Consider the following 15010-nt stretch of genomic DNA (forward strand, 5'->3'; position numbering starts at 1 on the left):
CTCCCAAAGTCACCCCACTCCACTCTGCATGGGCCCACTCCTTCTGCACTATTCAGTTAGTTTCCAGGAGGGGAACGAGTCTGGACTTAAGGTTCAGGCCAGGACTCATTGTTGTTGCTGCTCACACCCCTTCCCCTGGCTCTCTTAGGTTTTACCACCTCCTTCTTGTATGTCATGTGGACAGGGCCCCGTCCATTCAGTTTTGATTGGCTGGCTTATGCTCACTGTAAAAGTAAGGGTATAAGGTGTCCGGAGGAGTGGGATGTGTCTCAGCCTGCAGTTTCTTCCATCAGGCAGTCTGCTGCTTCTCCTTTATTCTGTTGTCTATTTAATACTTGCAGAACGTTGTTACCATTTTAGTTACAGTCCCTGTACACAGTCAAGTCTCTCAGTGCTCATTGGCTGTTCATCCAAGCTGCTATGATTGTAGTATTGGATCATGGGGGTGGTTCAGGGAAGTGTCACAACTTTCCCCATATGGATTGATCTTCCGATCTTAGGGGAAATGGCATTTGTTATTATATCTATATACACATTACTTTCTATGTTATTGAGAGCTCTGAGGAAGGGGGGATCACCCCCGAAACACGTTAGCTGCTTTCAGCCCTATTTACCTCTGTTGGTTGCCAGATTCTTGTCAGACCTTTGGACCTCTGTGAGCTATACTGGAAATTTTAATGCAGGTTTACTATATGGAACTTGTGAGTAGTTTGATGTTTGGATACTAATATTTCTTTAATAAATATTATTACACCAGGTTCAGGTGCTGTCTTTGTGTTCTCTTTGCAAGAACCAGACACTTGCTCAATACTCTTACTGGAGGATAGTCACAGCCAGGAAATATGACTGTAATCCATGCCATTGGTCATGGACTGTTGGCCATTACTATATCACCCCAAGGCTGCTCCCACCATTCTAATCTGAGTGCAATTTGTTTCTTTTTTTTATATTTGAACTATTTTTTTTTTAAATGCATGAGGTCTTAGCACCTTTGCTCTGCTTTGCCCTCATTATTTGGTGTATGGATAACCCTGATCCATTGGGGGCTGCTAAACCATGTGTTACCCTTCCTACCTTTGATCTATTTACTATCCAAATTGATGTGAACTATACATAGGAATTAAAGTGTATTTCTACTTCTGCAGCCAAATAAGAATAACGCCTACTTTGTTTTTTTTTACATGTTCACATTGCATCACTTTACAAAAAAACATTAAAAAATTGCTGCTTATCTTTTTACTTGCTGATAAATCTTACTTTAGCTTTCTCATTCTATGTAATGTTAAGGTGAGGACTGGATAATCATAATTACGATAATTATCTCTGTCTGTACTGTTCTTGCAGATCTCATTAAAAGTTGTGAGCTAGTTGTGAACACTGCCTGTCTTAACAAAGGGTTAAAGATCTCATTGTATGGCAACGCTTAAAAAAAACAAAAAAAAACTGTCCCTCTGTCTGTCCCCAAATTGCATATTGCCAACTATTCAAAACAATAGAAGTTGCCAATATAGTCCTATGTATAGCCCTGCTTTAAAGAAACAACTAGAAAGGTAAGAAATATTATCTAAGGTGGAAATGAAATGTAAAGTCTTGCAGTTATTTTCCCAGGGCAATGGACTTTTGCGGCTTTTTATCATTATATATTTAACAAGTTTAAGTTTATCTTTTATAGAAAAACATAGTTTGTGTCTAAATTCATTTGCTTTTATCTTCTGAGCTACTGATTGATTAGACATACGTTTTTCACCAAAGTAACGTCTTCTTATGCACTTTCTCATTATATGCTCAGTATGAGCCACCTATACTTATATCAAATTTAAGTGACTGATAATGCTTTAGGAACACTGGTTGTTTGTATTTGTTCTACCCAATGTCAGCATTTTTTTTTCTGTTCCCTTCAGTGCTTCTTTTTGATGAGTTTGAAAATCTGAATGCTTTTCTTCAGCGTGGTATTCTATACACAGACCTAGGACTGTGGTCTGAGGCTGCATTTGACTTTGAACATGTACTGGCTTTGGATAGGTATGTTGTGGTCTTTTTTGGTCTGTTGTATTACAAGTACATTATAGGGTGTATTTATAAAATTTAAAAAAATGCGGACCCTGATGTCCTGTCCATGTAAGGTCATTCCTTGCGAATGGAGGCAACAACAAACATTATTAGTATATTTTCTCTAAGTCAACTGTAATGTCAGGAAAAGACTGCATTATGACTACTAGATGGTTTTGAGGTGCATAGAAAATAATTATTTATTTCTTATGCTAATCAGCTCTATTTAAGTATTTATGTCTTAGCAGCACTGCACAGTGACTATGCTTTACGGCTCCCTTTTTGCCAGCCCAAGTCAGAAATCAATCAAAACCAAATTAAAAGCAAAATATTGGAAAGTTGGTCATAAATAGCCCAGTCCTGCCTCCAATTCAACAGCCAAGTTGACCTGCTCTTTAAACTGTAAGAATGGCGAGAAGTTACAAGGAAGTTTTGTGGATTATAACCATATGAGTGTATTGCTGGGGTATGTATGCTGAGTCGCATGCTAACATCATTGAATGTTGTGCTGGACAACGGTCTAGCCTCACAAATAATTGATAAGTGGTGATACAATTTTGTGTTGTTACAAATGTGTTTAACTTTCAGACATTATACTGCAACATAGTAAAACTGTTTGGAAAAAGAGTGCATCCTTCATTACCATGGCATGGATATATTTGAGAAGACATGAGTAGTCATGCCGAGACAAAGATGCTATTTGTTTGTTGAGAGAGGTTCCACTATAGTTCAGGGGTGGAATTTGTATCGCCCGACGCCCGGGACATGTAATTCCGGGCGCCAGGCAAGTGTTTTTTTCACTATTTTAGCCCTGCTACTGGAGCCTTGACAGAGCAGTGACAAAGACGGACGGTGGAGCTGTGACAGGCTTTGTCACCTCCCTCAACCTCTGTCCCCGGCGGCCGCTGCTCGTTCCCGTCACAGGAGTTCTAGTACAGTGCTGTGCTAGAACTCCTGTGTTGGAGGTGACAGGGTCAATAAAGAGTAACTGTCACCTCCAAATGCTATCACACAGGGGATTATTATTCCCTGTGTGATAGCAATACAGTTAAGTTTTTAAAAAAAATTGTGAAAAAGTAAAAAATAATAATTAAAAATTTAACTAAATAAAAATGTAAAAAATAAAAAGGCGATTAAGTAAAAATAATAAAACATATGAAAAAAGTAAAAATAATAAAACATGAAAAATGTTTACAAAGTAAATAAACATTTAAAAAATGAAAACCAGCCCCGCTGCCCCCATCTGCATGTGAATAAACGCGCAGTGTTTTCAACTGCACTCGTGTGCAACTGCTCGGGCAGGGCGGTATTGCAGCAGGAGAACGCACAATCTGCCTGGCATGACTGAGGTGCCATTAGAAAATAATGGCACTGCCAGCGCGATCGGCAGGAGTGTGCGATCCGTGACTGCCCGGTCATCGTGCATGAAACCGAGCGGATGGCTGGGTGGTCACGGAATCGCACACCACCACTGATCGTGCTGTCAGTGCCATTATTTCCTAATGGCACCCCAGTCGTGCCAGGCAGATTACGCGTTTTCCTGCTGCAACACCGCCCGGGCGATCCCACACGATCACAGTTGAAAACACTGCGCGGTGCATGTCGTGAAAATAGGTACATCTACCTTTTTTTCAGCGATTGCCACGCAGATGTAACCCCATACATGCGGATGCAACCGCTGTATGCAACCACACACGATCGCACGTCCTGGGAATCCCCAAGTCTGCACCAACCCTAAAGGGTAAATTCACTTTCCTAAGTAATTTGGGAAAATGGAATTACCCGCACAAATCTCCCTCCCACTATACTTACCTTTCGGCGACCGATCCTTCCCGTCCACCAGTACGGGTGTACTATCTGTACCTGTTCCATGTATTCTGAATTTCGCTCGCAAATTGCAAGCACTCATTGGTCAACGCAGTCACCTGACGGCACTGACCAATGAGAAGTGCTTCTTAGCACTACTAAATACGGTTTTGGTTAACATTATTTTTTTTGTATCAGGACAAGTAGATTGTCATGAGAGACAAGTAGATTCGGCCCCCGCTTTAGTCCTTGGACAAGTAGTTTTTTCAATCATTTCCACACCCCTGTAGTTTTTACATGTGTTTGTCTATTTAATATGTACAGACCAATTTTGAAGGTTTTTACTTGTTATATAAATTATGTAATAAAGGTTGTTGTATTTATATTCTGCACAGTGCTTGTGTAAAGACCCTCTTATTCAACCCCTATGATTTGTATTTATGGGGCTAACTCAAGGAATTTATATAATAAGGGGGGGTCTAAGGTTAAGTGAAGGCACAAGAAAATACCCAATATTAGGCTTTAGGGATACCAAAGTGTCTTGGACATCAGCAACACTTCTTATCACTCACAAATGTTTTTCCTACTTTTTGCAAAATATCAGAGTAATAGTCTAATCCCTTCTACTTAATGAAAAGAGGGAAGGATGTGATTGATAATGCATATGAAATGCATTATCAACCACATCCTTTTGTCAGACAAATCCCATGGCATGATAGACCACTTATATACCTGTCACAAGTGGTGGCTATGCAGGTGAGTGTGGATCTATTTTCTGGACAATGACAAAGTTTTGTCCTGTATTGGTAACTTTTTTTACATGGTAGCATAGTTCTGGCCTTGTGTTATACTGTTTCTGATACTTTTACTGTTTTTTCTCAGGACTGTGGCTGTGGCACATGTGAATCTAGGTCTGATCTGTCTTTTGCATCAAGGGCAATTTTCCCAAGCGGTCCATCACTTCTCTTCCGCTATAAACATTGATCCTCTCTGTATTAGAGCATATCTATGCAGGGCACAAGCTTACAGACAGGTACCTGTTATATTTCATTTTTTTTACTTTGTACCTAACCCTGTTTTGTACTGCAAGAGATCAATTTAATTTCCACAAATAGAAATGTATCCAGAGATCTCTTTCAACATGATACTTGAGACAGTAATACCTTTTTACAATAATACAAAAATATATTGCTGAATATTACTTAAAGCTGAACTCCAGCATAATGAACTCACTTCTTTAGTCATTAATACATCATTAAATGCAAGCAGTGTAAGTATCTACATTTGACCTGGTATCAACCTCTTGATATGAAGAGAGGACATCACTGGGCTTCTTCTCTTTCAGCTACAGGCTGTAGCAGGGCCCAAGAGGACCTGGGCCTAGAGGAAATGGATGGAATGATGCTGGCCATCATACTGAGGACATCTAATGGCAGAAAAAAGTACTGTGGAGTCTCTGAATTAAAGCTGAATATTATAGCAAAACGTTTTTTTTTACATTTTAACTTTTGATGTGCTATTCATTTTTATCTTATTATTTCATCTGGAGTTCTGCATTAAAAAAAATACTACGTAATGTGTTATTTATTGCATGGTTATGATGTGCTCATGTTATAATCCACAGCATAAAGATTTGCGTAATGCTTTAAAGGATATAACCCGTGCCATCCATCTGCGTCCAGACTCCCAAGAACCATACATAATTCGGTTAGTATGTCTTAAATGCATAACAAAATCTAATTACTGTAGAAATATGTGAGTAAGCAGTTATAAGCAGTTAAAATATAAACAAAATAATGTATATCTATAATTTTGACATGACTAGGACCCTTGTACTCCTTAGCTTAGATAAAACATAGAAAATATGGGGTAAAAAGGCAGAAGTGCACTCTTGTGGACTGGTTATCACCTGAAGGCCAAACGCTGACCTTTTACAAACAATTGGGTATCTAATGTGTGTTATATAACAGAAAATGCTGCAGAGATTGGTACCAAAACGCCATTCCCTGTAGCATTCAGGACCCCCTCACTGCCAAAGGAGGAGGACCTGTGATGTCATGTGACCAAATAAGATTCCCATAATATTGTATACAAAAAGTAAAATATAAAGTTTAGTAAAATAAACAAAATTCTTGTTTACCAGCAGATATGAGGAATCCAGATTATGTAAGATGTAGTTATGATAAATTACCACTAGATGGTGCAAGAGGTCTATTAACGGATTATTAAAGAAGTCACAAATTTCAATTTATATGAATTATTTTAGCATTTAGGATGTGTGTAGTTAAGCATCAATACAGTTAAATGGAAATTATATAAAAGTGAATAAATTAAACCTACAAAAGGCATTACTTTTCTCATATGCTAATAACGTTTCCACTAGATATTGTGGCAGCAGGCAGATTAAAGCGCCTGGATCTAGCCAGTGTGGCATAGATGTATATGCCAGATTCTGGTGTTATACTGAAGGTTGTCCACTAGGGGGAAGTGCTGAGAGTGCTGGAGGCTTTGGAGATAACAAGCCCAGCTGAAGCTAGCTAGCTTGTTAGGGCCTCTACAAGAACTCCCAGCCTCCTAAGGCTGGGCATACACCTTACAACCATCGCAAGACTTTTGTCTTGTGATGGTTGCGCGCTGTCGGGTAAAGGGACACCAAACATGTCAAGCCTTAAAATTGTGCACGCGCGCGAAACCTCAAAAAAACTACATTACCCAAAATTGGCCATAGGCGACGCATTAAAAGCTTTTACCGCTCATCAGTTTAGTGTTATCAGTGATTGATGGCCCTAAAATGATTGCTCTCACTGCGACGTTCGCGGCGATATGTAACATGTGTAGCGCAATTGTCATTTTCGCGTGCTGGCGCATGCGACGCATATTTACGTTTAAATGTGCGTAAACGAAGGTGGGGGGACTTAAACATTGGGGGGGGGGTTACTTTTTTTTATTTGTGACCTGTTATTTTTTTAAACTTTTTTTGTTTGTGACTTTTATTTTTTTTAACTTTTTTTATTTATATAGATTTTTTTTTTACACTTATTGTTATTGCTATTATATAGGGGGATACCATCCCCCTATATAATAGCACAGGTACACTGACAGGTCCTCTTTATGGAGACATTAGGGGTCTCTAGACCCCTAATGTCACCTGGAGACCCCAAAAGAAGCTGATGAAGCACAGATTTGCTTCATCAGCTTCTTCTCTCTGGCAGTAGGAGCCAGATGACTGACAGGTGGAATGCGGAAGTAATGTAATACACATCACTTCTGCATTCACACTACAGAGGGAGAACAGCAAGGAGCTGATCTCCCTCCCTCCTCCTCCTGACGCCCTCCCGAGCCGGTCCCGGGCCGCAGATGGGCTAGCGGATGCCGAGATTAAAGGTGAGGGGTCAGGAGGGCGGAGTGGTGGCACTTGCGAAGGGGGGGGGTGCTCCGAAAATCACGCCATACAACCGATCGGCGGCTATAGAGCCGCTGATCGGTTGTATGTGAAACATGCAACCGTTAACAGCTGTAGAAACGAGCGGGTCTTTCCTGCACGTGAGCAGGGAAAAAATGCCGTCTGGACACGGCAACCCGCTGATGCATGTCTGACGTCCGTCCGTTTTTTCTTAACGGGCGGACGGCAAGAGGTTAAGAAAGCTCCACCCTGGAACCAGGCTGTGTGTCTGGCGGACTGGGGAGGGGATCACCTGTGTGGTGAAAGACAGCCTGTGTGGCAAAAGACAAGCCTGTGTGACAAAGAGGACAAGAAAACAGCCTGTGTGGCAAACGTGTTGGATACAACCTGTGTGGGAAAGGCTTTTGTTAAAGGAACAACCTGAAGTCGGGTAGACTTTAAAAATGTTAATTTTGCTGAAGGAAAAAGCTTTACTATATGTTTGAATACCTCTGCGAGGGAGAACCTGTGTAGTCTTTTGAGTTTGAGTCAATAAGAGCGGGCAAAGAAACCCTAAAAAAGAAGTGTTGGAAGTGTCCTTAATGTGCTACCATTTGAAGCTAATTCTTACAATATGTAGAGTATTGTATATGAATATGTAGACTAATACATGGATTTACTAAAATAGGTACCTGTGTGCTTATCTGTGTATGTCTATTTTTCACTTTTGACAACTTGTTTGCCATTAAGGATAAAAATTAAAATGCATAAAAAAAATGGATTGTAAGTAGTCCAGTTTATGACATTTAGATCAGTCACTTAGCTAGGAAAACAAATTGAACAACCCCATTCTAAACCATTCAGTTGGGGCTTACTGGATGAATATGCAGTAATTTTGCTCTGCAGTCACAGTCTACATCAGCATGGGATGTACTACACGGATTAGGATTTCTGAGAAAACTGCCATATACAGTATACTCCAGTGGCAGACATATGGTATTGACTTCAGTTAGTGTCCTAACTGAATGCTAGTAATTTTAAATAGGATTGGTGGCACTCAAGACGATATGAAGGTTGTGATGATAGTACACAGGTAAGCTAAGTCTGGGTGGACAATGGCTTATAGAATATCCAGATTTTAGCAAGCGGTCTAGCCAGGAGATTTCTCCACTGATATACTAGTAAACAAGACAATACAGTACATGCCAGTCTACTAAAATCTGTAAGACCTATGCAAAGAAAAAACACAGGGAAGCTCAACGCACACCCTCTAGCACCCAACACAGACCTCTCAGTCTCCAGCCATAATTAAGAACTGATCCATTCACAGCCAATGCCAGAAAACTATAAGCTTTTATCTGAAACATTACCAAGAAGGCAGCAAATTGTCTGTAGTAGGCCTTAATGCATTTCACATAGCAGCGCTTACTTTTAATCCTAAAATTTGTGCCTAAAACAGGAGCACAGTGTATAAACTTTAATACATTTGACCTTAGCTGCACACATTTTTGTGTAGAGGCCATTTATGTCTATCACAGATGTATTGACTATTATATAATCATTTTCTTTGGCATATTATTATCCATTGCTTTGTGTGCTGAGGCAGCATGTTAGCTAAATGGTTAGTGCTTGTGTACTGTGTGTCGGGGTCCTCCGTTCAGTTTCCACCAAGAATGTGTATAGAGTTCAGAGGCAGTATGTGGGCTAAGCATTAAGCACATGTATATTTTGGTGCAAGAGTCAGGGTCCCCAGTTTAATTTCTCCAGGGATGTGTACAATGTCCAGAGGCAGTATGTGGGCTAAGCATTAAGCACATGTATATTATGATGTCAGGGTCCCCAGTTTAATTTCTCCAGGGATGTGTACAATGTCCAGAGGCAGTATGTGGGCTAAACATTAAGCATATGTAAATGATGGTGCCACGGTCCTCAGTTCAATTTCTCCAGGGATGTGTACAATGTATATTATGATGTCAGGGTCCCCAGTTTAATTTCTCCAGGGATGTGTACAATGTCCAGAGGCAGTATGTGGGCTAAGCATTAAGCACATGTATATTATGATGTCAGGGTCCCCAGTTTAATTTCTCCAGGGATGTGTACAATGTCCAGAGGCAGTATGTGGGCTAAACATTAAGCATATGTAAATGATGGTGCCACGGTCCTCAGTTCAATCAAAGATGTGCGCAAAGTTCAGCAGCAGCATGTGGACTAATCCATGAACAAGTGTGTACTATGGTATCCCAAGTTTGATTTCTATCAGGGATATAGTCAGAAGTAGCGTGTGGGCTAAATGCGAAGCACATGTGTATTATGGTTTCGGGTCTACAGTTCAGTTTCCAACAGGTATGTGCATAGTGTTTAGAGCCAGCATGTGGGCTAAGCACTAAGCATGTTTATACTATGGTGTCAGGGTCCTCAGTATAGTTTCTACTAGGAATATATTCTGCCTTTGAGTCCATAGATTTGTCTTCTTGTTTTATTTCCCTACCAGAAACCAAAATATACCACTAGGCTAACTGGCTTCCATTAAAATGTGGCTAATCTGTGTGTATATAACCATGGTAGGGATGTTAGATTGCAAGCACCTTACTACTGTAGATGTGAACAGTTCTGTGTACTCTGATAAGTAGTGCATAACCTTTCAGCTCTTTACAAATGCATGAGATTAAAAACCCCACACACTATCTGTGCACACGTACATATTTCTGTGATTATAAATGTATGTTTGCAGGTGCAAGCACAGTCAGATCGGTTTAATACATAAAAAGATTTGTGATGAATGCTAACCCCGCAGTGTCACCCTTTCAGATTCCAATATTCATTAATGTGACCATTCGACAAGCCCAAACTTGTGAAAGACTGCACAGCGCAGCTCTATTCATTTTAAATTAGCACTTACTGAATAAATAGGTCTGTTCATGGAGACATCTTAAGACAGAACTGAGAGAGAAGGCATGCAGCATTCATATCCAAAAACTAACTTTACCCTTGGAGTACTGTCTTTATGGTGTGTTTTTATTTTTAGTAATTTTCTGTGTTTAGCAATGCACACCCTTTCCATTTCCATCCTGTAGTTTGCTGTGTTTCCCCAAACAGGCCATGATGATTGATGATCAACTGTTCACTACAGGTAGTGTGCGTCTTTATGTCCACAGAAACACATGTATACGAATTCTAAGCAATGAGATTAGAACCTGTCAAAGACAAAAGTAGAGTAAACCAGTAACAGATGGACAAAAGAGCATTACAAAGCTCCAGTTCTTTTCAGTATTGCTTTGTTTTTTTATTATTTGATTCACAATGCAGCAGGTGACCCAAATGCGATTCTTGACACCAATACATCCAGTATGTATCTTCACACCCATTGGGTGACATATCGTTGGCTTTTATTGATAGGATCCCATTGCCCCTAGTGTGGAAGCTCCTACATCCTAGTGCTTCAGTTTATATATGGGATATACACTATATTTCCTAAAGTATTGGGGCACCTGCCTGTACACAGCATGCCTGTGCGCAGTCATGTTGGAACAGGAAGGGGCCATCCCCAAACTGTTCCCACAAAGTTGGGATCATGAAATTGTCCAAATTGTCTTGGTATGCTGATGCCTTAAGAGTTCCCTTCACTGGAACCAAGGGGCCAAGCCCAACCCCTGAAAAACAACCCCACACCATAATCCCCCCTTCACCAAACTTTACACTTGGCACAATGCAGTCAGGCAAGTACCGCTCTCCTGGCAACCACCAAACCCAGACACGTCCATCAGATTGCCAGACAGAGAAGTGTGATTCGTCACTCCAGAGAACACGTCTCTACTTCTCTAGAGTCCAGTGGCGGCGTCCTACTTTCTTTTTATGAGGAAGTGAGTAATAAATTGGACAGAGGAATGCCTGTGGATATAGTATACTTGGACTTTGCAAAAGCGTTTGACACAGTTCTCCACATGCGGCTAATGTATAAGTTAAGGTCAGTAGGTATAGAGTATTCCATCTGTAACTGGGTAGAAAACTGGCTTAAAGACCGTATTCAGAGAGTGGTGATCAATGATTCATACTGTGAATGGTCTGAGGTTATTGGTGGTGCCCCCCAAGGTTCAGTGTTGGGCCCCTTACTGTTTAACCTATTTATAAATTACATAGAATTGGGGATTAAAAGTACTATTTCTGTGTTTGCAGATGACACCAAGTTATGTAGTGGAATACAGTCCTTACAGGATGTCTCCAACTTACAGGCAGATCTGAATGCTCTGTGTATTTGTGCATCTATTTGGCAAATGAGGTTTAATGTTGATAAATGTAAAGTTCTGCACTTGGGGACTAAAAACATGCATGCTTCATACACTCTAGGGGGAGTATGTTTGGGGGAGTCACTGATGGAGAAAGATCTGAGTGTTCTGGTAGATCATAGACTGAATAATAGCATGCAATGTCAAGCAGCAGTTTCTAAAGCAAGCAAAATATTTTCTTGTATTAAGAGGGGTATAGACTCCAGAGATAGAGACATAATCCTGCCCCTGTACAAAGCATTAGTAAGACCTCATCTGGAATATGCAGTTCAGTTTTGGGCACCAGTTCACAAAAAGGATGTTGTGGAACTGGAGAAAGTGCAGCGAAGGGCGACCAAACTCATAAGAGGCATGAAGGAGCTCAGCTATGAGGAACGATTTGCTGACCTGAATTTGTTCTCTCTGGAGAAGAGGCAATTAAGGGGGGGACATGATCACCATGTATAAATACATAAATGGTCCATATAAAGAACTTGGTGCCAAATTATTCACGTTAAGGTCACTGCAAAGGACAAGGGGGCACTCTTTGCGTATGGAGGAAAAGAGGTTTAACCTTTGCATACAGAAAGGATTCTTCACAGTTAGAGCTGTAAAAATGTGGAATAGACTCCCCCAGGAGCTAGTTCTAGCTAGCTCAGTTAATTGTTTTAAAAAACATCTGGATGTATTCCTAAATGCACAGAATATTACTGGATATTGAGTTCTTATAGGTATATTAAGCATCAGAGATTGTTGATCCAGGGAATATCCAATTGCCTTATGGGATCAGGAAGGAATTGTTTTCCCCTGTCGGAGCAAATTGAACCATGCCAAATTGAACCATGCCATGGGGTTTTTTGCCTTCCTCTGGATCAACAGAGGGTAATTGTGGGCGCATAGCATTCTGTTTAGGCTTTTCATTTTTTTCCTCTCCGTATCTCTATAGGTTGAACTCGATGGACTTGTGAACTTTTTTCAACCTGACACTATGTAACTATGTGCTTTACACCACGGCATCCGATGCTTTGTATTGCACTTAGTGATGTAAGGCTTGGATGCAGCTGCCTGGCCATGGAAACCCATTCCATGAAGCTCTCTACGCACTGTTGTTGAGCCAATCTGAACGCCACACAAAGTTTGGAGGTCTGTAGCTATTGACTCTGCAGACAGTTGGCAACTTCTGCTTACTGTGCGTTTCAGCTGAGTTGCTGTTGTTCCCAATTGCTTCCACTTTGTTATAATACCACTAACTGTTGACCGTGGAATATTTAGTAGCAAGGAAATTTCACGGGTGGACTTATTGCACAGGTGGCAACCTATCACGGTACCACGCTTTCAATTCACTGAGCTCCTGAGAGCGACCCATTCTTTCACAAATGTTTGTAGAAGCGTCTGCATGCCTAGGTGCTTGATTTTATACACCTGTAGCCATGGAGGTGATTAGAACACCTGAATCCAGTGATTTGGAGGGGTGTCCCAATACTTTATAGTGTAGATCTATGTGCATATGGGATAAGTTTAGAACACTGTGTACAGTTGCTAGTCCATGAGAAACTCCCTTAGCCTATATTTCTGAGCTAGATTACTTACTTAATCTGTTTCTGGGGATTTCTTATTTATGTATTTTAATACCTCCAGACCAGGAATCTCCAGAGCTCTTTGTGATTGTTTGCTCCAAGTGTATCTCAGTCTTCTGACATCTGCCTCAAGATCTTGATTTCAGGTATTTCTAAGCTGTACTTTTTTACTCTTGTCTTGAGGGGTTCCGGGCCATAGCCTATCTGGTGCTGTTTGTTACAGATTTGTGAAGTAGGTGGCCGATTGAATCCCAGTGTTCTTTGCAGGAAGTTAATGTGTTTTCTGCCAAAAGTTGCAGTTACTGATATTGTCACATCAACCTTTCTGGAAGTTCCGCTTATAGAAGAATATAGAAAGGTTTGCCTTTTTTTGGTAGTTGTCACTGTTATCCTCTGCGTGTCTGTTGTGTAAAGGAAAGCTGAATTAATATTTGGAAAATCCTGGTCTTGCTATATCAGTTTCACGACTCTAGCAGGGCTATTCACAAAAGTGTGAAGAGTTTGGAGAAGGCAGGAGAAGTGAACAATCTAGGACAACATAGCTGAACTGGAAAGTGAGCTGATTTGGAAAATATTTTCTTTACTTCTCCTGCTTTCTCCAAACTTTTCACCTTTTGTGAATAACCCCGTAGCTGTTTCTTCAGCAAGACTACTCCTGTTCCTGTTGATTCTTGCTCTTGTTTCATCATCTGACACCTTGCTTAGTGGTAAGCTCGGTGCTGATCTTACCAATGTGTCATAAGATTTATACTGGTGCTGTCATTCATAGTTTTCCTGTGAGGATACTATTTGGCTGACTGTCATACTGATCCTTTGTCTATTTTCTGATCATTACACATGTTTAGATAGGGAGTTCTGAAGCCACTTGTTGCTTGCTTGTTCCATGCGACTCAGTATTAATGCAGGAGACATCTAGGAAATTATTGTCCCTTAAAGTGTATGTAACCCTGACAATCAACTACCCTTATTTAGTCCCTTTTGAACTGTTACATATACTGTTGAAAGAGTTTGTTTTACAGCATCTGTTCAATAAGCAAAAAGATACCTCTTGATCCTGACAGAAATCCAGTGAGCTCCTAATTCTTATGGACCTTCTGTCAAGGCTGCTAGATGGGAATTTTGGCATTACCATCTGGAAGCCTTGACAGTTGGTCCATCTGGTGGGTCTTTCTTTTTTTTGCTGACTGGTCCAATGTTTAAGACCCAGGGTCAATCAGAAAGTGCACAATATTTCAAATCTGTACATCTGGGAGATGTGGCTTTTGGTTGTTGGGTGGATTTAATGGCACTGGACCAAATGTCCAAAACTTTTCCTGTCACATCTGGGCTTGCCACTGTCCATAGGGAAACGTTTCCTTCCTAGATATATATAGGACCAAAGTATGTAGATATCTCTCCAAACTATTGATTTCAGGGGTTTCCTGTGTAGGGTACTGTTCATGTTGCTGCTTACAAAGACAAGTGTATATAGGTGTGATGGTCAAGTGTCCACACACTCTTGACCATTTATTATATGCAATCATGTCACTGTAGTTGCTTTGTTTGTTATTCATTCCACCTACAAGCTGTGTAGTATATACCTCTCTCACACATTAAAAGAAGGACTTTTGAGAGTTTTGAGAACCTAAACACGGAACTATGCACATGGTGTTATTGATCAAAAAGTGTTACCCCTTAACTGTTAAATTATCTGTAGAGGTTTAAGATAAAAGGATGAGCAGTGATTTTGCGAGTTGTTATGGGTACTCTGCCTTATGAAATAGAGATCATAGTAATAGAATTATATAAACTAGGAAGCAGATTACAATTAATTAACTTAGATTTTTCTTTTCTTGCAAATAAACATCAGAACTGGACAAATATAGATGAGGTCAAGAGTTCTCCTTTTTCCACTAGGTTGCTGTAAATCTTGTAAAAATGGATAATTATCGGAT

General features: G+C 40.4%; 1 protein-coding gene across 1 annotated transcript in view; it reads left to right on the plus strand.

Annotated features, from left to right (window-relative positions):
• Positions 1-15010, plus strand: part of TTC6 (tetratricopeptide repeat domain 6) — a 119920-nt gene that overhangs the window by 59134 nt on the left and 45776 nt on the right. The window contains exons 19-21 of the mRNA XM_018564481.1: positions 1902-2022; positions 4738-4888; positions 5480-5562. Coding sequence (XP_018419983.1) covers positions 1902-2022; positions 4738-4888; positions 5480-5562 — 355 coding nt within the window. The remainder of the gene's footprint in view (positions 1-1901; positions 2023-4737; positions 4889-5479; positions 5563-15010) is intronic.

This window comes from Nanorana parkeri, unplaced genomic scaffold (assembly GCF_000935625.1).
Source record: "Nanorana parkeri isolate BGI_ZX_2015 unplaced genomic scaffold, ASM93562v1 scaffold755, whole genome shotgun sequence".
NCBI lineage: Eukaryota > Metazoa > Chordata > Amphibia > Anura > Dicroglossidae > Nanorana > Nanorana parkeri.